The 27187-nt window shown below is 35.0% G+C and overlaps 1 protein-coding gene across 1 annotated transcript in view; it reads left to right on the top strand.

Moving 5' to 3' along the window:
* The window catches only part of LOC103578002 (synapsin), a 426902-nt gene that overhangs the window by 353812 nt on the left and 45903 nt on the right, over window positions 1-27187 (top strand). The window contains exon 8 of the mRNA XM_014442888.1: window positions 6900-7164. Coding sequence (XP_014298374.1) covers window positions 6900-7164 — 265 coding nt within the window. The remainder of the gene's footprint in view (window positions 1-6899; window positions 7165-27187) is intronic.

Genomic DNA, 27187 nt, shown 5'->3' with positions numbered 1-27187 from the left:
CTCAATCGTCCACATTTCGTCCTTCAGAAAATACGTGATGTCTGCCGGCCCTGAGATCTTGGACTATAATTCATTTCAAATACTTTTTTCACAAGACTTAAGTCTTAGTAAATGATTAAACTAATCGCTGAAGTAAATTCAAGCAAACTAATTAAATAAATATAAAAAATTAAAATAAAAATTCGTGGCTTGAAATTTTAAGCATTGTTAAGAATTTCATTATTGAAAGCAAATAAATTAAAATAAAATTTGTAGCTTGAAACTTTAGCCGTTGTATAGAATTTTTGTACTGAAATAATTTTAAAACAAATAAATTACAATAAATTTGTGGTGTAATATTTAAACCATTGTAATAAATTTAAACTAAAATAATTTTAATTTTACAAAGACTGTAATTGTTAGGGATTAAAGAAGCTAGTTGTCGTCACTTAGTCACAGTAATAAATAATAATCCAGAAGCAAATAAATACATTTTAAATTTAGTAGACGACTGAAGAAAATATTTTAACTTACTTGGAATTTGTATCCAGTAATACTTATCCAGATCTAAGTACTATTTGGACTCGTATGCTGCTTATCGTAAACAAGCTATCGTTAATAAATTAAATTTAAGTCCCAATAATTGGTAAAATATATTATGAGTAACTCTCAACCACTGACGCGTCAAAATTACAAGCCTACGGTTCAACAGTCTGGTAGACGGGAGTGTGAGGAAGTAATTTTCGAAGGAGTTGGATCTTCTTACGATAGAAACTAACCCAGGGTAGTACATTCACCACTTAACTACGAGTACAATAACGTCCAGTACTTTGGAAGTGACGGCGAACTCAACGACATTGGGTCTTCTGCCGATACCCTATATACCAAGTTTAATCGTCACTGCTGTTAGACCATTACAGAATAGACCGCCAGTAAAGCGTAGCTTTGAGAATGTGCTACCAACGCTACGAAATACCACGTCTATGGTCACTACAATGTCCACAACTACGATGACTACCGTCACAACTACACCGATCACTGTTACAATTGCATCTGGGTCTATTCAAACGAGCGTTCCACCGGTTATTAACTCAAACGTTCGAACCGAAAGAATAATTAATAATAATAGTAATTTGCGTCCGTCTTTGGACGAAGTATTTACGGAAAACTCCCACCAGTACTTGTACAACAAACTCAGCTTAGTACAGAATCCGCTGTTCTTCCTGGCACCGTTCTAGTTTTCGTATAGGCTGTTCAAGGAGTAAGTCAAACTGCTCTTGCGCAAATTTTGAATTGCCTACAGAATTTGACTCTGGTCATTAACACTCAACGGGTGAATAGTCCACAAGTGCCCGTACAACATAATACACAAACTGTATGCACGGTAACTCACAGTTTTGGTGACGGAGAGTGCAGTACAGGTCACTTGACTCAAAACACTAGGACTATCTTCAGCCCTCCCGGTTAATGTACAACCTCGTACCAGTAGAACCAACAATAATTATGGGAATAAATTCGGTACAAGCAACTGTAATTTGAACAATAATTTTAATAAGAACCCTAATAATAATTTCAATAACAACAATAATCCCATCATTAACCCTAGCGGAATTCAAAGTAATTATTATAATAATAATATTAACAGTAATAATAATCCCTTTATTAATCCTAGCGAGGTTCAAAATAATAATTCAATGAATAATTACACTGATAATTGTAACAACAATTTTAATAGAAATAATTCGTTTGCTGTTAATAATAATGACAATAATTTTGATAGAAATTATGGTTGCGGTGAGTATCAAAATTATTACGGCGGTGAAAAATACCAAGAATTTGTCGAGCAACCCGGAGCGTGTAATTTGTTAACATTTAATGCCACGGCGATGTCATTGCGTAAATGGCGTGATATCAAAGAAATCGTGAGAGCGTGGCCTGTACGTTATCCGCAAGGTGACTTATGAGCCAATAGTTTTCTGGCTTCATTTGAAGCCATGGCGTTTCGGGTGGGTTAGCTTATGACAGACCTAATAAAAATTCTTGGGTATCTTTTTGTCGGTAAGTTTACTAAATGGTTTGATGCGTACAGCAGGCATTGGTCAAATTATGATCATTTTAAACGGGAATTTTTGCGAGCTTTTAGCTCACAGAAGACTGACACACAAATATTGATGGAAATTGGTTACTTGAACCAGAGACCGGTGAATCATCAATTGATTTTGTATTTAGAGTATAGCAGAAATATCGTGAGATGCGTACCCCTTTTCCAGAATCAGAACAAGTTACGTGTATCCAAAATCATGTACCGTAAAGTCTTCCCACTTTGGTGTTTTCTAGGTCAGTAAATACATAAGATGACCTTTTATTGGTATTACACGAAACTGCTGAGTTACTTGAGGAAAATAAACGCGCATTTGAGTCATCAGATAATTTGCATTCAAAAACAAAAGAAAAATCGTGTTTTTCAGTAATACAAACGTTCCTACGTACCCCTATTTTGGTTGAGACGAATAACGACAGGCAACCACTTATTATTGGGAAATTCGAGAGAGTGAAGTCGGTAAATTACTTGTCTGTGCCACGACGGCAACCGCTCAATCTTCTCAAGAGTATTTCGCATCGTATAGATCACAAAATAATCGGGTACGGTATCTGTTTAATGCTACTAACGATGGCAACTCAAATGTTACATTTCGCTCGTATAGTGAAGTAGCTAATAATCGAAATTTGGACCAAAATTTTCGTTTTAATTGCGGACAAAATAGTCACGTATTTAAACAATGTAATAATATCAGGGTAGATATCTGTAATTTCTGTCTTAAAGAAGGCTATATTAGACAAAATTGTTTTCAAGCGAATAGTGATTCATCTACGCCCGGGTTTACGGAAAATTTCAAATCCCGTCAGTTAAATATTCCCGTATCAACTAATTATAATGATAATAATAATAACTTAAATGTAAATAAAAATAATTTTAACTCGAGTCGTAGGCAATCAAATTTTAATAATTTTTATAGGGATTACCCGAGTAGAACTTAGAGTAATTTTAGAGTAAATGACAATCAAAATAATCGTGATCATTTAAATTGGAATAATCGTTTAGTTCGTAACAATAATGTTGGTAATAATAATGGAAATAGAAATAATGTTAATGGCCAGTCTAATTGCGTTGAGATTCAGCCGAACAGTGCCGACGATGGTAGTCGTACTGATCATTCAAAAAACTAGTTTCGCTCTCCTATTCCCCGAGGAAACAGGGCACCAAATCTAGAAGAACTCGTAAACAAATAATTAGAGGAAAACAGAGCCCTAGTAGTAATCGTTCACACCCCACCTGATTAAACACACCAAATAAAGTTAAGAGAATTTTATTAAATAATGTAGATGAATAAATTTCCGAACTTGACGGTGACTTAGTGCGTGCCTTCGGTCCGATTAAAAATTTAATACATGAAAATTTAATTGAAGAAAATTTAATGGTAGGGCCTGACGGTGGCTTAGAGCGTGCCTTTGGTCCGGTTGAAAATGTTATTAATGAAAATTTAATAGATGAAAATTTAATTAACGACAATTTAATGGCCAGACCTGACAGTAGCTTAGAGTGTGCGGTCGGTTCGTGAAATAACAATAATGATAAAACTTTGGAAATGAGTCTGGATAGTGGCTTATAGCGAACGGTTGGCTCAGTTTTTCTAACCAGTAGTGAACGACTAGGCGATACTGCATTAGTAAATCAAGTGTCAAATTTAGCGAGCTTCGTTATTGTTGATAAGGACAACAAATTTAAGACTGAGGTCGATTTAATTGACCTATGCAGCCCAGTTGTGATAAAAAATAATTTTATCACATCGTTGAGGATGAAATTTCGTATGATGTTGATAACGTAATTAGTAGTGGTAGTAGTCTGGAAAATTTGTGTGATTTGAATATGTATTAATGATATCTAAAATGAAATTGTCACGTATTGAAATAAACTTGTAATGAAATTATAAAAATTTTGAAAAAAACTCTGTACTTTAAATTATGTAATTGTGAAATTTATATTGTATTTTGAAAATTGTATATCGTTATGATAAATTGTATAATGTAAATTTACTATTGTATTTGTAATGTGTAAATTGCATTGCGAATGGCAATAATAATCGTATTGTAAATTACATTGTAACATTTACTTTATTGAGAGACCAAATGAATATTTTAAGGAACTAGCTCTGGATAATGGAGTTGCACCCGATCTTCAAGTCTTGTGACGCGGTGTGTAACCGTGCTTTTCTGATTTTACGACTTGAAAATCGAGCGCAAACTCTAACTGATTCTACGATAATCTATTAGAATAATTGTATGTTAATTAACCCTCATCAGTCACCCGGAACTATGTCAGAGGCTTCCTAGATCGACTTTTATTTCAATTTAGACGACAGTAGGGTAGTTCCACGCCTCAAAAATTAACATATAAAAGGGCCAGCACATACTTGATCGAGAACTTAGGCCCAGGCCATCACTTAGAGTGGACTGATGACGCTTAGCGAGGTCCCTACTCCATCACCAGGACTCATTACAATTTACATAAGCCGGCCTAACGATAAGTTTCGTTATATCTAGTCATTTAGTCCAATAATCAGTTCTATTTCGATCAACCTGTTACCTGAATAATTTTGTCTATTGAAACTTTTCTTTATATTAAAAACTAAATTATTATTTTTATTGTTAGTGATGTTTGTTTTCATCCGAATTAATCAAATAAGGAGATTGTGCGACTCTTTCGTCTGATTAAATAAAACCAAATTTGGTTACTAAGTGAGTGTGGTGGTTTGGTGTACAACGTCAGCCTGCAAGGATTTACCGAAGAGGATCAACATCGAGTCCACGGAACCTGTGATGAACCGGAGACCGATTCCAACGGTAATAAGTCCACTTACATCCAGACAAGTCTCGACAAAATTTTAACAAACATTTTCTCTCTCTTCAACGTAGCGTAATTTTAATTACTTATAAATTTTACCTTCCACGTCCAACAATTCTCACGCATTAAATAATCAATTAATTTTATACTGGATGCTAGATTTTAATAAATAAAGTATAAATAAAATTAACAATAGGGAAATTATTGTGTAAATAAAAATGGGATTTGGTTAAAAAAAATTTATCATTTATAATTTAATTGAGTCACTTTGTATTAATTTTCTTATCACCAGCGTCACTTAGAATAAGTTATACTTCAGCCGCATGTCCAATCAGAACGAGGCTACCTACTCCTGAGATTTGTTTTCCCGACTTAAGAACCAGAAATAAAACTATCATCAATTAAATATTTATATTTAATAATTTACGATTATCAATTTAATTTATTCGGAAAAATTCATTAACTGTGGTTCGTGATTATCAGTCACAGAATAACCAGGGCCCACCGTTATAAGTTAACAAAAAAAAGTTTTGGGAGTTGGAACTTAGAGAACTAACTTTGGAACTTTGCAATTAAAGTTTTTATAAAGAATGAAGTTATCCATGAAAATGGTCCTTAGACTCATTTTAATAGAGCCCATAGAAAGAAAGTTACAGAGCTGAGCTGTAAAGAAAAATTTAATTATTTAGAAGAAATTTTGTCGGGTAAATGTAACAGTGGTTAACCGGTTAAGGGTTTTCAGCCTTTCGATTTATCGTATATTAATTACTATGGGGTTTAAGAGGGTAATCCAAAGTTTGTATCATCTTTAAATCGTTAAATTTTAGAAATGTAATGTTTTTTATTTAAATTATTATCGAAATAACATAAAACATCACGTTCAAATGCAGGTAAGGTGAAAGCACCAGTAGTTGACCGGTCTGCACCAGTAATTGACCGGAATGTTCCAGTAGTTGTGACCAATCACAAAAGATCAATTTTTTTTCCAACTTAAGTAAATTTTTTTATGCTTTATATATAACTTTTTTGTATTTTGTTGTTCTTTTTAGTTCAATTTATATTATTAGTTAATAAAATTCGTAAAAAATTATATAATATTTGAAGAAGTTACTTATTATGATTATTGTAAGTTTAACAATAATTGAATATTAATTTTAAAGCCATAAGATATTCATTTGATGACAATTTAAGGACTTTTATGCAAAAGCGTTCAACTACTGGTGCCCGGTGAATTACTGGAGCATTTTTTAACTTTAGTCTGATATAATTTTAAAGGATTATAAACCTAAAGAACATATATACAAGAAACCTTAATTATCGATTCCAGTTACAATAGAATTTGTAGAATTCAAGAAAAAATGAGAAAAATTTTTCTTTTTCCATCCTAAAAATTAGACTTTTTCCCCCTAAGTTTCAACCTCCATAACTTTTTTCTGTCAACTTTAAGCGTGTAACATAAAAGATCTTTTTTTGAAGAGAATTTAATTTTCTACAAGACTGCTGAATTCAAAAATCGAAAGAAAGTTTTTTGAAAAATATTTACAAAATAGAAAAAATTCAGAAGAATTTTTCTTTTTTATTGAAGTAACTTTTGAGATGTATTTAATTGAAATAAAAATAAATTTTTTTTTCTGACACAGTTCAATCTATATATGTATAAAATTGCCAACTGAAGGAATTTTTTGATATTCCGCAATAAGGTAAAACATATTATGATAAAACCTTGTGAGAATGGTGGCAGAAGACCTTCTACAGTAACTATATTCTGAAAATAAAGATTCCTTAAAATCGATTATCATTTTCAGAGTCTTTGTATCTAGTTTAGAAAGAGAATAAATTAAAGAATCCAAAATGGTACACCTGAAAAAATAAATTTTTTGTGAATCAGAAACAACATCGCAAATATCCATTTTTGTAAAGATTTTTTTCTTATTGATTTATATATTTATATAAGTGTTATTTATTATTCCATACACAATTAATTAATAATTCTTGAATTATTTCATTTTTCATGTAGGCGGAAAAGCATTAGTGGCAACTGGAAATCGAACGTCGGATCAGCAATGTTAGAACAGTTAGCAGTTACGGAGAGACATCGATCTTGGATTGATTATGTGGCTCAGCTATTTGGTGGTTTAGATATCTGCGCGATTGAACTGTTAGTAGGTAAAGACGGGCGAGAATATATTATTGAAGTGAATGATAGTGCATTATCTTTAATGGGAGATTCACAAGAAGAGGATAGACGTCACATAGCTGACTTGGTCACTGCAAAAATGCAAGTAAGTAGCAGCGTCCGTCAATATATGACTAAAAACGTTGAGTTTTTTCGTTATCGAAAAAAATTAGATTCTATTCATACTATTCAAGTGTAATAACTAAGATTTAACTATCGCGAATACTGAACGTCACCTTTTAATTACTAACGTTACACTTAATTGTGAGATCATAAGATTTTTCAATAAACTCGCCTTTTTTTTTTTTTTTTTCACTGGCACCCCAAAATATTGTTCTACACATCGAAAAACAAATTCTCTCAAAGTTAGAACCCTTAATTGTGATTTTGAGTACGTCTTTTTCATTTTAATATATCCCATTTGAAAAGCGTGAAAATCAAATAACGTTTCCGTCAAAATAGCTCTAACTTCTCCGGATAACAAGCTATTGTTTTGAACCTCGTTATTATTTCTAGAGTATTTCTTACTTTTTAGATGTTTCTAATGATTTTACTCTTACTCAATCCTTGTCAGCAAGTCTATGGTTTCCGCGGCGCCGCCAAATGACCACGGATTTTTGTAGAAATCGAAATAAGACTTTTTTTAAGAATAAAATTTTCCAATATCTCGCTTAGTGTTACGTCCCCGTGAAAATTTAAAATAATTTATTAAGTTTTATTTCCGATTTTTAGAAATCTATAGATTTCTAGGAATAACTTGTTTCGGGGGATTCACGGGGAAACATGGATGTGAAATTTTACAATAATAGATTTTTCGTGGTTTTAAATTTTATTAAAACACATATTTAATTATTAAATATTTGATAAAAGTTAACAATATTACAAATATTCAAATTTTTATTTCGATTATTTTTATTCTGTATAACATTTAAAAAATCTCTAAATAGCATAAAATTATTTTAATTTCACAAATTTCAATTATTCTTAAAGATAATATCATTTCATAATTCACAACTTAAAAATTATTATTGAGATTCGTAATAATTCGTAATGTATTTTAAATTATCGAACTAAAATTTAATTATTCAGAATAATATTTGAATTAACATAGTTAAATCATTATGTAACTTTGTAAAATATTATTTCTAATCCTCAAACTGGAATTAATTATTAAAAGTTATGCTAGAATTAACATAAAAAAATAGTATCAATTAATCACTCATAAATTGAAATTATTATTTAAATTCATAAAACAATATTTTGTAATACATATTTTAAATTAATCAATTAGATTCATATTTGAGTTAATATTGTGAAATAGTAAAATTATAATATTTTGTAGTATAATTTAGATTAATTATTTAGATTCACATTGACTTAATATAAAAAAAAATCGTCAAATTATTATGTAAACTCATAATATAATATTTTGTAATATATATTTTAAATTAGTTAATTAGATTCATATTCGAATTAATATTTAAAAATAGTAAACTTATTATTTAAACTCATAGTATAATATTTTATAATATATATTTTAAATTAATTATTTAGGTTCATATTTGAATTAATATGGAAAAATAGTAAAATTATTATTTAAATTTATAATATAATATTTTGTAGTATATATTTTAAATTAATTATTTAGATTCATATTTGAAATAATTCACTAAAATAAAATTATTTAAATTCGTAACATAATATTTTTGTAATGTATTTTAAATTAATATTTCCCATCAAATAAAGATATGAAATATACTATTTAAATATATTTCATTTTAAAATTAAATGAAAATAATTGAAAAATTATTTTCATTAAATAAAGATACGTAATATATCATTAAAATATATTTCATTTCAAAATTAAATAAAAATGATTGGAAAATTACTTTCATTAAATAACGATATGAAATATAAAAATTATTGTAGCAGATATATTGTCATTTGAGTCACTCGTCACTCATTTAAAGTTAAATAAACTGTTATTTTAATTGTTCGTCGGAAACTCAAAAAAAAAAACGAAAGAGAACGCACGTTCATAAACAAATCATTACCTCTTATTGCAGGTAACTTGAAAAATAAAAACTAAATTTAAATATAACAAGCTTGTTTTTAGACTCACTAAATTTTTATAGTTTTCCAAGATTAATTTTTAATTCAATTATATTTAATTTTCCATAGATTCACAGTACACAAGTAGAGAAAAATCACTGCACCTTTTAATTTTTAACGAAAGGAAAAATAATTTTAATTTTTAAAGTTAACCGAACTTATTGGAATCCTTGAATAGAATTTGATATATTGAAATCGGTGAAAAAAACTTGAAATTCTTGAAATAAACTTGAAATCCGTAAGGAAAAATTGAAATCCTCAAAATAAACTTGAAATCCGTAGGTAAAAATTGAAATCCTTGAAATAAACTTGAGATCCGTAAGACTAATGACGAGAGACGGAATATGTGAAAATCGATGTTCGGCGTAAATTGCCGAAATTGATCGATCGTAATTATTGTAGCAACGCAACAGAACTCCCTTTGATTTTTTTTTAATTTAATACACGATAATTAAAGTAATTGAATATTTACAAATGATATGAATAAATAAATAAGTAAATAAATGAGTATAATATCGTGATGAATTGTTACTTTGTAAAAAAACTTTTATGTAAAAAAAAATATTAAATCGTGTAAATTTTTAAATATTAAACCGGACTCAGCGTTTTTGGGTCTCGGCTGCTGTATTATTCGGCTAGGAGTTTGTTATCGTCATCGTCGTGTCGATTGGATTCACCTTGTAAACCGGTGTCAATCTATCTACTGAAATGGCGATTTCTCGTCCACGAAAATCGACGATAAAGTATTTGTCGTGTCGAGATATTACACGATATGGACCTTTGTATGGCGCTGTGAAACATGGGCAAACCTGGTCGTTCTGTAGCAGTACATGAGTGCAAGTACTAAGGTTCCTAGACAGGAAACAGAATGCTTGCCATGACGCGACGTTTCGGCTGGTGCCAATGAATTAAAATGACGTTTTAAAGTATTGACAATGTGATGAGGTATAGTTTTATTACTGGGAGTGAGTAACTCACCAGGCAAAAGAATTGGCTCACCGTACACTAATTCAACCGGGGTCGTCTTTATGTCGTCCTTCCAAGTAGCGCGTAAGTCGAGCAAAACGACTAATAATGTGTCGTACCTTGACTCTTCATGACACAAAAGTGCTGCCTTTAGCTGACGATGTAAACGTTCGACGCCACCGTTGGCTTGCGGATGATACGATGTAGTATGCAGGTATCTTATTCCATACATTTTAGTAACGACTGAAATAACGACGATTCAAACTGCGGACCTTGGTCCTAGGTAATGCGTTTAGGTACTCCGTGGCGAGAAATCCAATGTAGCGATAGTGCATGTGCTATCGTCTCTGCAGTTCCATTCGATAACGGGACATACTTAGGAAACCTCAGAAACACTTTTCTCTTTAGCGGTCCTGGAAAGTATGAACGCACTGTACCCGACGCAATGTCACAAGACAGTGCAGGGTTATAATCGAGTTGAATCGTTTTTAAATTTAAAACAGTTGTTTGACGTAACAACTGCTGAAGTTCATCGTCAGTTCGTTGAGCGTCAGCACGTTCTTGCGACGTTATAGCAGTTGATATTGCTTCGACACGTGACAATGTGTCAGCGACAATATTGTCGGTACCCGACACATGTCGAATATCGGTGGTGAATTGATCGATGAAATTGCCAAGGCGATGCTCTTTCGGTGCGTTGTTTGTAAGCGCGCTGAAGTGGCTTGTGATCAGTGTAGATCGTAACATTCCGGCCTTCGAAAATATGCCGAAAGTATTTTGCAGCCTCGTAGATAGCGTTTGAGTCGCAGTCGTACGTCGACAATTTTTGAATCGACGGGGACACTTTTCGACTGAAAAATGCTAGTGGTTGCCAGTTGTTAACCACTTTTTGTTGTTGAACGGTTCCAATTCCTATTTCAGATGCGTCGGTAAATATTGCCCAGTCAGCATCGATTTTAGGGTGTACCAACAAAGTAGCATCCGTGAGAGCTCGTTTAGCTGACTTGAAAGACTCTTGGAGTTCTGTTGTCCAGTTGATTGGATGAGAGCCTTTGACTTTGGGTCCTTCCGGGGTTTTGTTAAGCGGTGCTAGAATTTTTGCAGCGTTCTTAATAAACTTTTCGTAGAAATTCACTGTGCCGAGAAATCGACGAAGAGCTTCTACAGTGGTAGGAGGCTCGAAATTGACAATAGCCTCGACGTTTTCCGGTAACGGCTTAATTCCATCTTTAGTGATGACATGGCCGAGAAATTTTACTTCCGGTAGAACAAACTGGCATTTCAGTACGTTAATTACCAGTTTATATTCACGGAGACGCTCGAATAATATTTTTAGGCGCTCCATGTGTAGCTTTTCGTCGTGGGATGCGATTAAGATATCGCCAACATATGGAAGGACGAAATCAACGTCACGAGTGACCTCGTCAATAAATCGTTAAAACGTTTGAGCCGTGTTTTCAAGCCCAAACGTCATAAATCGGAACTCGAACTGTCCAAATGGTGTCATGATCGCTGTTTTCGGCACGTCTTCCGGTGCGACAGGTATTTGCAAAAAGGCTTTTGCAAAATCGACTACTGAAAGTATATTTTTACCGTGTAAAAATGCGGCAAAGTCGTCAAGATAACGCAGCGAGTATTTCTCGATTAAGGTTCGCTCGTTGAGAGGTCGTTAATCACCACACGGCCTTCATTCTCCGGACTTCTTCTGCGCTAAATGTAGTGGTGAAGCCCAGGCGCTGCTGGATGGTCTGTGAATACCTTCCTCAATTATTGTTTCCGAATTCGGCTTGTGCAATTTTAAGCTTGTCTGGAGCAAAGCGTCTTGCTTTGCACGAAACTGGCGATCCAGGCGACGTTCGAATATGATGCACTGTTGAATGTTTTTTAAATTGACGCTAAGTAGCATCAGGTCGTGTAATATCGGCAAATTTTCGCAATAATTCCATATATGCAGAATTACCATCGACTGCTTTTATATTTGTTTCTGCCATTTAACTTTTACCACTTTTACCACTATTTGATTCGCAGTAAAGGTCCCTTAAATCAACACTGATGCGGCATAACGTCCATAAAATGCCCAACAATACACCAGCGGAGATAAAAGAATAAAAAAACTGCACAGTGATAACAAAAATCACTGCACTAATTGATGAAAAATAAATGCACACAAAAATAACTGTGAATACAAAATCACGGTCTCGCTGGTTAATTGGCAACGCGACAAAATATTCACGGCAAAACGACACAAGAACTCACGAGATTTTTACAAACTGTGTAACGCACGTGTTCGACGCTTCTCTTAAACAAAGATCACGTCGGGGTCACCAATTTAGCGGTTAAGGGTAAAATTTAAATATAATAAATAAATTATTTAAACCAACTAATAATGTTGAATAAATGTTTTATTTAACCAACGTAATTAACACAATAAAAGAAAAGTATACAAAATAAATATTGCTTGAATGCGTGTACGCAGTTAGCGGTGTATCTTGTAATATATAATGTCTCTACGAATGAGGTAGAGACGGAATATGTAGAAATCGATGTTCGGCGTAAAGTGCCGAAATTGATCGATCGTAATTATTGTGACAACGCTACATATATATATAAATATATATACATATTGTTCAGTCACGAGCTTGATTAATTTAAATCAAGCTTCGTGCATTTCCGCTCGGTTCGGGAGAAGCCGAGCTCGCTACTAACTGAAGGTCAGAATAGTGCCGGGTCACTCGCTATTTGGGCCCGGCACATACTATTTCTAACTCAGGATCGTGTCAAGACGTCCTGAGAACCCGCTACAAGCTGACCAATCACAAAATTCGCTTCCTGTTGGCGCGCTTTTAAGCCAATGGGAAAATTCGTTATAGGCAGCAAGGCTGCCACGTCGACACCAAGCGTCTCGACGACTCAACGACGCTACCAATTTTCAATTCTACAACTGTCTGTCTAACCGCTTCGCTCAGAGATTCTACAACGTGTCTTTGCTACGTGCAACCTCGTGCTTGAACTGCTTCGCTTATTAACTTGTGTGAAACTAAATCAAATCGCTACGCTAAATTATCCTCAATACTTAGACAGTACATCAAGGCTGCTATTTATTGAGAATAAATAAACTTTTCTGTCGCCAATAATTAATTGTTAATTAATTATTGTTGAGTTAACCGCTACTGACCACGTGTCAATTTATACGTGAATAAACTATCTGAGTTGCATTCGCTATCGCGTATAAATTTATCTAGTTGCATTCGCTATTGTATATATTTCTCATAATTTTAAGGTGTAAATCAGTGTAAATAAATCTATAATTTAATTTATAATAAAATCTGTGTAATTTTTAATTGTTTAATTCACCTCGCCTAAACCAGATCCAATTAGTTTATTCGCTCATTTTATATTTTGGTCCTTCGAGCCGGATTTGGCGAAATTTAAACAATTAAAAATTATTTAAAAAAAAAAAAAATCAAAAAAAAAATTGTGAGAAAAAAAGTGTAGTGTCAGTTCTGTGTCGTGAAAATCGCTAAGTGCCGTGGGCATTGCTGAGCACTGCTAGAGTGCTGCCCAGGGTGATCTATTTTACACACCGGTGTAAAAAGACTTTTAAAACAGAAAAGATCGAAAACTTAGCGTCGGTTTCACGTCATCGCGTCCATTTTGTGTGCCACGTATTAACAAGATGGCCGCCGAAGCTCAAATTGCTCTTCAAATGCAACGCATCGACACGATGCGCAATATGTCCAACCGCTTGACTGACGCTGTACTCGCTACCCAAGGTGCTGCCGCCATTGACGCTGAACTCGCTATCCTGACGGAGTTGTGGAACCGCTTCAATTCGACTCACGAGAGGCTATACGAAGACGTACCTGAGATCATTACCAACGAATATCATACAGGTAACGCTTATGAAACCGCTAACGTTGCTTATACCTCTCTTAGAGTGAGACTCAGCGCTGCTAGACCCGCTCCAGAACCTGCTCATGAAGTTCAGCCCGCTAATCACGATCAGACCGCTTACTTTGGTGGAGTGCATAAATCTAACCTGCCACAAATCAAGCTGCCAACTTTCCAAGGGTCGTATGACGAGTGGGACTCGTTCAAGGACTTGTTCACGTCTCTCGTCATTAATGAAGATTCGCTAACTGGGTCTCAGAAGATGCATTACCTGAAGACGCAGGTAAAAGGTGAGGCCGCTGCATTACTCGCTAATCTCCAGATCACAGATGACGCTTTCCAACCCGCTTGGGAGTTGCTGAATACTCGCTACACAAATCCACGTCGATTGCTCGATATGCATATCGATGATTTGCTGGATCGCCAACCGCTAACTTCACACTCTGCTGCTGATTTGGACGCACTGTTACTCGCTAACAAAAAATCGCTGGACGCTATCGCTGCATTGGGAATTCCAATTGGTGAGTTGGACCCCTTTTTAATTCGTTTGACTGTTCGCTGCTTGCCTTCAGATCTGAGGGTGGAATGGATGGCTTCGCTTGGGTTATCCAATGAGTTTCCCACTTACCAACAGCTGCACGATATGCTCAAGGCCAAGGTTCGTGCGTGGGAAAACTCAGAGATTGGCGCTAAAATAACCTCAACGCAAGTTAAGAGTACCAGTGAGAGACCACTATCACCAAAGTCTTACGCTAAGTCAGCCGCTACAACCAAACAAGTTAAGTTTGGGAGCAGTAAATCCGCTACTCCTGCTAGATCAACGCCATCTACATCCACCGGTTCCGCTAGCTACGTCGCTTTCACTCCCAAGGAGCGTACGAGTGAACCGGGCATGTGCCCAATCTGCAGGGAGAAGCACTTCGTTCTATTTTGCCCCAGCTACCAGAAGGCGTCGCCACTGAACCGAAGGACGATTGTTCAGCATTACCGCTTATGCTTTAACTGTTTGGGACGCCATCGCTACGCTGACTGCAGGACTAAGCAGAAGTGCCGCCATTGTGATCAGCCACATCACACGTCGACTCATCTTGACGATGGTGCTGCCGCTAAACCAGCACAGGACGCTCCTGTAGCTGACCCAGGTAACAAATAGTTCCAATTTTGGTAACTTTTGTTTTGAATTCGCTAACTTAGTCTGCTTTCAGCTCATTCGCTCAATGTTTTACTCGCTACCGCTATTGTTAAGTTGAATTCGCTAACAGGAAGTACATGTACAGCCCGTGTACTTATTGATCAAGGATCGGAGTTATCCTTTGTGACGCATTCGCTAATCAAGAAGCTGGATATTCAACTCAGTAAAGCAGCTGTACCATTACGTGGAATTGGTAATGTGTCAGCTGGGCATTCGCTTGGGTCATGCAAGATGACGCTGCATTCGCTACACAACAACGCTTCTATTACCATCCAAGCTCATGTGCTTGCTCTATTGACGGTAAACTTACCGTCATTTACGCTAACTAAGAAGAAGAAATGGCCGCATATAACTGGGCTACAACTCGCTGATCCAGACTTCTTGACATCAAGACCTATTGACATCATTCTGGGTGCAGCACCAGCTGCACATATAATCAACGCTAAAATACGAAAAGGAAGTGAAAATGACCCAATCGCTCAGTCAACATCACTTGGTTGGATCATATATGGATCTGTGGACACCGCTACATCAAAATTGACCGCTCATGGTCATCATGTCGCTGTTGATGATCAACTACAAGACTTGTTAACCAAGTTTTGGTACCAAGAAGAGCCACAGACAGAATTCGCTACACGCTATACTGAAGAAGAAGAAGAGTGTGAACAACACTTTGTCAATACACACTACAGACAGTCTGATGGTCGATATGTCGTTCGCTTGCCGCTTAAATCTTCGCCAAGTCAACTGGGTGATTCGCTCAGAGCTGCACAATACGCTTTACTACGTCTTCGCAAACGACTGGAAGCTGATCCAGTCTACAAGAAGTTGTACTTCGACTTCCTGAAGGAGTATGAAGACTTGGGGCACATGAAACGTCTGAAATTAAAGGAATTACCACCGAACAGCTACCTGTTGCCTCATCATGGGGTTCTGAAAGAGCAGAGCACTACCACCAAGCTCAGAGTGGTATTCAATGGGTCCTGGAAAACTACATCTGGCGTATCTGTCAACGAGATACTTCATGTGGGCCCAAAGATCCAAGTTGACATCAGTGATGTACTTATTCGCATTCGGTGCCATCGCTATTTATTCGCTACTGACGTTACAAAAACGTTTCGTCAGATTGCAGTTGACAAGGAAGATCATCATCTACAGTGCATACTCTGGTTTGACGAAGATGACATCCCAATAGTATTTGCACTCGCTACTGTTACTTATGGAACAACATCGGCTCCATATCTCGCTGGAAGAGCACTCTTACAACTCGCTGAAGACGAAGGGAAAAAATTTCCGAAGGCTGTCGAACCGCTAACTAATACACGCTACGTTGACGACATCTATGGAGGTGCAGATGAACTCGCTGAGGCAATCCAAGTTGCTCTCGACACAAAAAATATGTGCGCCACAGGATGTTTTCCGCTTGCCAAGTGGGCAAGTAATTCAACTGAATTACTTTCTCAAGTCGCTCCAAGTGAAACCCAAGAAGATACACCAAGAGAGCTTGGGGATACTACAGTAAAAGTGCTCGGGCTAACCTGGAATTCAACACAGGATAAATTCCAGTTCGGATATTCGCTTCCAGAAGCATCACCAACAACTAAACGCACAATTTTATCTGAAATTGCTCGCTTGTTTGACCCACTGGGTTTCTTGGCACCGATTATCGTGAGAGCCAAGATGTTCATGCAGAAGCTCTGGCTGCAGAACTTTGACTGGGATGCTACGCTATCACCGTCGCTTCTTCAAGAATGGAATTTGTTTCGAGATGAACTACATCAGATCTCGAAGATTCAGATACCTCGCTGGAATCATGTTAAAAATGGTGTATCAATTGAATTACATGGATTCTCTGACGCTTCACAACTCGCTATGGCTGCTGTAGTTTATCTAAAAGTTACTGACGCTACTGGAAGCTCCAATATCTCGCTAGTGTGTGCCAAAACACAAGTTGCACCACTGAAGCCTATAACTATACCAAGAATGGAGCTCAATGCCGCTGTCTTACTCGCTCAACTGATACTCTACGTCAAGAAGGTTTTGAAACTTGAAAACGTTCCAGTTTTCATGTGGACAGACTCCGCTGTATCCTTAACGTGGATACGAAACAACCCAGCTAGATGGAAAGTCTACATTCGCAACAGAGTTACCAAGATTCAAGAATCGCTACCAAGTGTCAACTGGGATTTTGTTCCTGGAAAACTTAACCCAGCTGACTGCGCTTCAAGAGGTTTAACAGCAGCCAAACTAGAACAGCATTCGCTATGGTGGACGGGACCAAAGTGGCTCAGTCAATCAAAAGATAACTGGCCATCTTTTGATATCCCTACGCAGACGGTATCACATCTTGAAGAACGTCCAGGTCTGGTTTTTACCATCTTCAAGGCAGATTCACACCCGCTATACACGCTACTAGAAAAATTCTCTAAGTTGTCACCTTTACTTCGCACGCTTGGAATCTGTCTTCGTGCCATCGCTAAATTTAAAAAAGTGCCACAGTCCACACTGGACACACCACTCTCTACAGTTGACCTGGAACTCGCTAAGACTTTGCTGATCAAGTATACTCAAAGTCAGTACTATTCGCAAGAGCTGAAACTATTGAAGGATGGTGATTCTCTACACCGAAGTCATCATCTCGCTAAATTGATTCCCTACGTCGACTACAACGGAGTACTCAGAGTTGGCGGTCGCTTGAAGAATTCGCTGCTGGATGATGAACAGAAAAATCCAGCTATTTTACCAAGGTCATCACGCTTAAGTACGCTATTGATAGATCATTCGCATCGAAGAACATACCATGGGGGAACTCAATTGACTCTCGCTGATCTACGGAGATCTGTCTGGATAGAAGGTGGTCGAGTTCCAGTCAGATCACACATTCTTCGCTGCGTCGTGTGCACGAGACATAGAGGTGTTCGCGCACAACAATTAATGGGACAATTGCCATCCGCTCGTGTAAGACCATCTAAAGCATTCTTACACACTGGAATAGACTACGCTGGGCCAGTAACACTGAAGACTTTCCAAGGTCGAGGTGCCAAAACCTATAAAGGATGGATCGCTGTGTTTGTATGTCTCGCTACGTCCGCTATACATATTGAAATTGTCACCGATTACTCTACTGACGCTTTCGTCGCAGCATTTAGAAGATTCACTAGTCGAAGAGGCGCCTGCAGTATCCTATACTCGGACTGTGGTACAAATTTTGTAGGAGCAGACGCCACGCTAAAGAAAGAATTCGCAGCAGGATCGAGACAGCTAAAAGAACTTCAGTATTTACTCGCTACAGATGGCACAGACTGGAAGTTCAACCCACCAAGTGCTCCCCACTTTGGTGGCAAGTGGGAAGCAGCCGTAAAGTCAATCAAGTTCCATCTCATACGAACTATTGGTGAATCGCTATTGACTTACGACCAACTCGCTACAGTCTTAACACAAATTGAGGCTGTGTTAAATTCAAGACCGATCGCTCCGCTATCTGAAGATCCTGCAGATTTAACCGCTCTAACTCCTGGACATTTTCTCATCGGTGAACCACTAATCGCCGTACCTGGGCCCTCGCTACTGGAAAATAATTCAGCTACGTTGTCACGCTGGCAACAATTACAACAAATGTTCCAGAGATTTTGGAGTAGATGGTCATCAGAGTACCTGCAACGTCATCAATCTATTTCGAAGTGGCATAATCCGCAAAACAACATCAAAGTGGGTTCATTAGTCTTGTTGACTGATGAAAGATTCCCACCATCAAAATGGCCGCTTGCTCGAGTACTCGCATTACATCCAGGCAGAGATGGCCTGACTCGAGTAGTCACGCTGAAGACCGCTACCACGGAACTTGTACGACCAATCGCTAAGCTGTGTGTACTACCAGTGCACTCTCCAGAAGACAATCCAGTCGACACAGTCGCCAGCGCTGGGGAGAATGTTCAGTCACGAGCTTGATTAATTTAAATCAAGCTTCGTGCATTTCCGCTCGGTTCGGGAGAAGCCGAGCTCGCTACTAACTGAAGGTCAGAATAGTGCCGGGTCACTCGCTATTTGGGCCCGGCACATACTATTTCTAACTCAGGATCGTGTCAAGACGTCCTGAGAACCCGCTACAAGCTGACCAATCACAAAATTCGCTTCCTGTTGGCGCGCTTTTAAGCCAATGGGAAAATTCGTTATAGGCAGCAAGGCTGCCACGTCGACACCAAGCGTCTCGACGACTCAACGACGCTACCAATTTTCAATTCTACAACTGTCTGTCTAACCGCTTCGCTCAGAGATTCTACAACGTGTCTTTGCTACGTGCAACCTCGTGCTTGAACTGCTTCGCTTATTAACTTGTGTGAAACTAAATCAAATCGCTACGCTAAATTATCCTCAATACTTAGACAGTACATCAAGGCTGCTATTTATTGAGAATAAATAAACTTTTCTGTCGCCAATAATTAATTGTTAATTAATTATTGTTGAGTTAACCGCTACTGACCACGTGTCAATTTATACGTGAATAAACTATCTGAGTTGCATTCGCTATCGCGTATAAATTTATCTAGTTGCATTCGCTATTGTATATATTTCTCATAATTTTAAGGTGTAAATCAGTGTAAATAAATCTATAATTTAATTTATAATAAAATCTGTGTAATTTTTAATTGTTTAATTCACCTCGCCTAAACCAGATCCAATTAGTTTATTCGCTCATTTTACACATATATATGTATATATATGTCGGAGATAAAAGTATGGCTGGGTTTTCCCAGAGACTTCGGAAAGTCCCAACTACATTTTAGGTTATATTTTATGTAAGCAACAATATTTAGCGATAATATTTTACGTCTTAAATCGGATTGCGAAATTTTTTTAGCTTGTTGTAAAATATTCTTATGGCGATAGGCTTAGACCTGGAGTTGCACCTGCTCACCAAACGTAGCCACGGTCAGAGGATAGTAAAATAGTACAATTTAGAATAAGGGAGTTCGCTTTGGGTCTTGCAGGTAAGGCAGTAGTTTTTGGAGAGTAAGAGTTCAGAGTGCAATTAGAAAGACACTTCTATTTGAGAAAGTCACTTATATTTGAAAACATAACAGTTTTTCGTATGAAAAATTCTCAGCTTTCCAATGAAAATATCCATTTTTTATTTTAAGTTACAGAAGACCTTTTAAAATTCAATTAAAGCAGAAAAAACGATTTTTATGACTGTGCGGTGCTTGATATATCTATTCTGATATTTTTTTCTGAAAGCTGAGATTTTTTCCCACAAAATATGTAATTTTCACGATGTGCATATTTTTTGTTTGAACAAAATCAATAATTATTTAAATATAAGTCATCGATTTTATAGTTTTATCAAACTCTAATAATTCATTGTGTAGCAACAGATGAAACAAAACGGTATCAAATGAGAGTGAAGTAGGCTACCCGAGCCGTAGGAAAAATCTGACAATAAATGCAATCTGAAGTCGTGGTTCACACTATTTTTTTCATGATTACCTGCATTGAAAATTAGTTTCAGTGTCAGCAGCCAGTTAGAATCAAGTTAATTTAAGGCCAATGGTGTGATCAACCATTAGTGTACGCATAACTTATGATTTGCAATTTATAATTAAACAGAAACCATAAATACTATTTATTACACAAATCTTTATCAAACTTGATTAAAACGTCAGAACTGTCATTAATGCAGATAACATTAATAGTCTAAAATCACTATTAAACAAATTATAAAAATCGAAGTTCAAATCACTAATTCCTCGACTTGAAGCTTCGATGCTGGTATCATGAAAAATAGTTTTATAATTTTTGTTGTCACAGCTCTACTGCAGATACATAGCAGAAAACATATCCTCACACCGCAAGATTCATACATCCGGGCTATTCAAAATTATACCGGCGTTCATTTCACTTTTATAACCAACCCTTATTAAAAGAAATGATTTATGTGAAACGATTGGGAAAAAAAGTTTTAAATACTTTTTAATGCTTTTGAATACTTTAAATACTTTTGAGTCACCCTTTTTATAGGCATTTAACATTACAAATCTTTTTGAATCGTTTCTTTTAATCAGAGAATGAGGACTTTTTATAGAAAATAAATGGTTACGACGTACGATACTTAAAGCCAAGTACGGTGAAAGAAACACAATTAGTGCACCCTTTTTCACCTATCGTTGAAAGTCTAGGATCGATTTGTGATAAATATGTATCAACATCCTCAAAAAAGATAAGAATTAAAGTTTTTCAATCGTAGAGAATTTATATTTTATTTAATTTTGTTCAGACAAAAAATAGGCACATCGTGAAAATTACATATTTTATGAGAAAAAGTCTCAGCTTTCAGAAAAAAATATCAAAATAGATACATCAAGCGCCGCACGGTCATAAAAATCGTTTTTTCTGCTTTAATCGAATTTTAAAAGGTCTTCTGGAACTTGAAATAAAAAATGGATATTTTTATTGGAAAGCTGAGAATTTTTCCTAGAAATAACTGTTATAGGCTCATTTTTTTTAAAAATTTTTGTTCTCCAACAAAATTAATGAATAAGTTAAAAAAAAAATTTTTCTTAAAATTCAAAAAATCATAACTTCGAAACAGCTACACATTGAAGGCTCAAATTTGCAGAAAATATTTTTTTTAATAAACGAAACAACTCCACAAAGTTTGAACCAAATCTGCGAGGGTCGTCCCGTAAAAATAACTTTATTTGATAGAATGACCCATATATATATCTATATCTTCAAGTTCCCATACAAAAAAAAAAAACAAGCAAGAAATTACCAATAATTATTTAGAGCGTTATTATTCCCGGGAAAAAATGTTTTTATAAAATAATATAATATCTTATACAATTTTATGAAGTCTTATAAAATTCAATAAAATTTTATAAAATCAGATCTGAGTGTAAAGAACGTAATAAATAAATGTAATTTTATAAAATTTTCTATAGTAAGATCTCAAAAGGGAAGTAATAATTAAATAGAATTTTATATAATCGTATGAAATTTTACATAATCTTATACAATTTTATAAAGTAAGATCTTAGTGCGGGAAGTAATAATGAAATGAAACTTGATGGAATTGTACGAAGTTTTATAAAGTTTTATACGATTTAATAAAATTATAAAAAATTTTATACAATCTTTTACAATTTCATACAATTTTAGAAAGTGTTACGTTTTGGGAAATTACCCAAAATTAATTAAAAATCAAAGTAATTTTTAATTATTTAATTTTATCCAGGTTTGGCCTCGTTAGAGTGTCTATAGACCCCTGGTGGGCCGTGGTCGTCGATTATTTTATTAATTATTAATTTTATTTGATTTTCGCGATTTTAAAATATGTTCGCGATCTGGTCTCTATATTATTTATGAGGATGCAGGATTTGAGAAATTCTGGACAGCCGGTGGCAGTGTCCAGGACTGGATAAATTATTGGGCAGCCGGTATCAGCGCCCAATATTTAATTGATGATTTTTGGATTATTGGGCTGCCGGTAGCAGCGCCTAAAATAACCATGGAGTCGTAGGGTATTGGGCTGCCTAATGGCAGCCCAAAATAAGGTTGGATTAATTTAAGATTAATTGTAATTTATTAAGGCTAGAGAGCAGAGGTTCGAGCTCCATGAGCTCTCTCGAAGGACTGACTATTTCGTCATTATAAAAATATAATAAAGCCAACAGAGTTGACAAAATGTTGACGCTGCATCTCAGGTTCCCTGTGAGAGAATCGTCGTAGCTCGGGTCTCATGCATCGTCATCTGTTTTGCCTACCCGCGAGCCACGGCGACTCTCTTATCATAACCGATTTCCGTTTCATTGTACAAAATTATTTAATTAAAAATAACTAATTTAATTTAATCAATAAAATATTACGGGAACGTAACAAAAGTATTTCCTTAGAAGGGAAGTAATATTTAGATGAAATTTTATAAAGTTTTATACGATTTCATACTATTATATATACAATCTCATACAATTTTATACAATTTTATGACATAAGGTCTTAAAAGGATAGTAATTATTAGATGAAATTTTATATAATTGTATGAAATTTTACATAATCTTATACAATTTTATAAAGTAAGATGTTAGTGCGGAAAGTAATAATGAAATGAAGCTTGATGGAACTGTAGGAAGTTTTATAAAGTTTTATACGATTTAATAAAATTATATAAAATTTTATACAATCTTCTACAATTTCATACAATTTTAGAAAGTATTTCCTTAGAAGGGAAGTAATATTAAGATGAAATTTTAAAAGGTCTTATACGATTTCATACTATTATATATACAATCTCATACAATTTTATACAATTTTATGACGTAAGGTCTTAAAAGGATAGTAATTATTAGATAAAATTTTATACAATTGTATGAAATTTTACATAACTTATACAATTTTATAAAGTAAGATCTTAGTGCGGGAAGTTATAATAAAATGAAACTTGATGTAATTATACGAAGTTTTGTAAAGTTTTATACGATTTAATAGAATTATATAAAATTTTATACAATCTTTTACAACTTTATACAATTTTATGAATTAATTCCTTAGAAGGGAAGTAATATTTAGATGAAATTTTGTAAAGTTTTATACGATTTCATAATATTATATACACAATCTCATACAATTTTATGAAGTAAGGTCTTAAAAGGATAGTAATTATTAGATAAAATTTTATATAATTGTATGAAATTTTATAAAATTGTATAAAATTTTATAACATTTCATAAAACTCTAGAGAATTTGATGTCACTACTACATCTAATGCATTTTGTGAAATTTGATAAAATTTGCTACAATTTTATAAAGTTTATAACAAATTATTATAAAAGTTGTTAGAAATTCGAAGTAAATAGACAAAATTTTCAATGGCCATACAAAAAAATTCATGTTTGCGGGCAATATGTTAGGTACCCCCTGAAAAATGTAAAAAAAAATTCTGAATATTGAATAAGTTCGATTTTATTAAAATTTTTTGTAATTTATTTACACCGAGAAAAATTATATTTTATACAATTATTGGGTGCAAAGGAAAATAATGCTCAATTTTATTTACAAAAGTAATTTTGGAATGGTTAAAATACATGTAAAAAAAAATTTTTTTTTTTTATAAAATTTTGGGAGTACCTCGTTTTGCCTAAACCCGACTCCCTTATCCCTTACGCATTTATATATATCTATATATATTACATAATGTGACAATTTTAATTTTAATGTTAATAAACTTTTATTTCTTCAACCATCAATTAAAATGAAATCTTCATTACTCACGAAACAGCTCAAAAGTTTCGCCATTAATTCAAAAACGTAAATCATTAAAAATCAATAAATTCAATTAATTTTAAAATTCTATGTCTATTAAACAATCGACCGTTGAATTATTAAAATTTTTTTTTTATGTATAATTATGAATGAAGATCGATACAATTTAACCTCATCATGTTTGAGAAACAAGTTATATCTGCAAGAATGTGCGAATTATTATATAATTATAAATTAATACAATGAAATGTGGCGGATAAGATTTCATGTGTAATCATAAATACAGCCGCGAATTTCTCATAACTACAAGTGGCTAATGGACGAGCGGAGCAGACTACAATCCATCGATCACAAAAGTTGAGCAGGATCGAGGAGGGACATGAATTGGATGGATGACCCATCCCGAAAAAAAAAAAATGATTCTACAAAATTTTATAAAACTTTATACTGAAAATGGCCTGGTAAAATTTCATAAAATTTTACAAAACTTTATAAATTTTTATAAAATTTTACCAGGCCATTTTCAGTATAAAATTTTTTCTCGGGTTATGTATCATTCGATAATAAAATTTGGAGCTAGTTAATAATATTGACCTGTGTGCTAGTCACACATGTGAACTTCCTACAGTCGCGACCAACAACTACCGGGGGTTATCACGTGAAGATGCAACAAAGGAATTGCAAAGGACTCTTGGATGATTCTCGTAGCTAATCAAATAATCCAATTGGAAACTGAATCATTCACTCGGAGACTTAGTAAAATTAAAACAACTTTAATTATTAATAATAACGAAAACGTATTGGCCTGGCTTTTAAATTTAATAAATAAAATATAAAAGTAATTTTTTCAAACCTGAATGATACTGTAAAGTGAGCGAATAAATCAGTTGGATCTGGTTTAGGCGAGGTGAATTAAACAATTATAAATTACACAGATTTTATCAATAAATAAATTATAGATTTATTTACACATTAAAATTATGTGGACTTATACTCAAGAGCGATGCGACAAAACAGAGACGCTATAGTGAATGCAGACTCAAAGATATAATTCGCGCATAAATTGACACGTGGTCGATAGCGGTGAACTCAGCGGAAATTAATCTTACGATTAATTTCTAGCAAAAGAACAATTTACATATTCTCAATAAATACCAGCCTTCATATACTGACTAAATATTGAGGATAATTCAGCGTAGCGGTTTAGTTTTATATCACAAAAGAATTAATTACTGAAGCGGTTTCAAGCACGAGGTTGCAAGTAGCGAAGCACGTTGTAGAATCCTCAATAGATGGTAGCGTCGTTGAGTCGTCGAGGAGCTTGGTGTCGACGTGGCAGCCTTGCTGCATATAACGAATTTTCCCATTGGCTTAAAAGCGTGCTAACGGGAAGTAATTGATAGCGAAGTCTCTCATTGGCTGGCTAATATATAACGAATAACGTGATTGGCCGGCTTCTAGTGGGTTCTTAAGGCGTCTTGACACGGTCCTGAGTTAGAAATTGTATGTGCCGGGCCCAAATAGCGAGTGACCCGGCACTATTCTGACTTTCAGTCAGTAGCGAGCTCGGCAACTCCCGAACCGAGCGGAATTGCACGAAGCTTGATTCAAACTAGTCAAGCTTGTGACTGAACAGATACGTATATAATTAATTGAATGTATGTACTATTTATTTATACCATATTTATATTTTCAACTTATCTAATAAATTAAATAGTAATTATTTGAAATTATGGACTCGATGTCGATAGTATAGTGCAAGTATTGATTTTTCCCCTATCCGGCGGACAATATTTTCCCATACACCAAGAAACATCAATATTACGCGGATAACAAATTTCATAAAAATAAAATGTTAAACAATCGTTGGGGCATAATGTCACGCGGGTTTATGCATCCCAAATGTTTCAAAATCATAAATGTAAACTTAAAACTAATAAAAATCAATGTTTTATATTTTTAAATAATAAATTAAATATTTTTAAATAATAAAAAAAGCGGACTGCTGTCTCTCCACCGGCGTAATGGTGAAATGCCCACGTAACGATCCAAATTCAAATTTTAAATTAAAATATTTACACTTACAAATTAACTAATGATAATCAATTTAAATCGTTACGTGACAGAGTGTAAGTATTTATCGATGCCTGAGAGCTGTTTCGATAAACGATTTGTTGATATTTAGTGTCGACTGGTTGGACACGAATTTGACGATACATTTTTTCAATGTCTGTGGTAAGCGCATGAATATTGGACCGAAAACGAGTAAGAATAACAGACAGGTCCTCCTGTAGTCTGGGACCGACCATTAAGGTATCATTTAACGAGATCCCCGTCGAAGTTTTTGCCGAACCGTCGAAAACCACTCTAATTTTTGTGGTCAGACTATCCTGTTCGATAACGGCATGATGAGGAAGGTAAAAGCCAACAGATGTTTTCTCCTCCTCTGGAGCTAGCGAAATATGATGGAGCTCTTCATATTCGGTTAGAAACGCCGAATAATCGTGATGAAGCTCCGGATTTCTAGAGAACTTATTTTCGAAAAAGTGGAAACGTCTGAGGGCAGTTGAGTAAGATGAGCCCAAACTTTTAATTTGGTCATTAAAGGGCAATCTTACTATGTACCTGCCTGAACTGTCCCGCGTGGTGTGAAGCATATCGTGCTCTTCACAAGCCTTTCCTCGGGAGAAAAGCTTTTAGTAGATGGAACTAC

Source organism: Microplitis demolitor, chromosome 5 (assembly GCF_026212275.2).
Source record: "Microplitis demolitor isolate Queensland-Clemson2020A chromosome 5, iyMicDemo2.1a, whole genome shotgun sequence".
In the NCBI taxonomy this organism is placed as follows: Eukaryota; Metazoa; Arthropoda; class Insecta; order Hymenoptera; family Braconidae; genus Microplitis; species Microplitis demolitor.
This window is presented reverse-complemented; position numbering and strand designations above follow the sequence as displayed.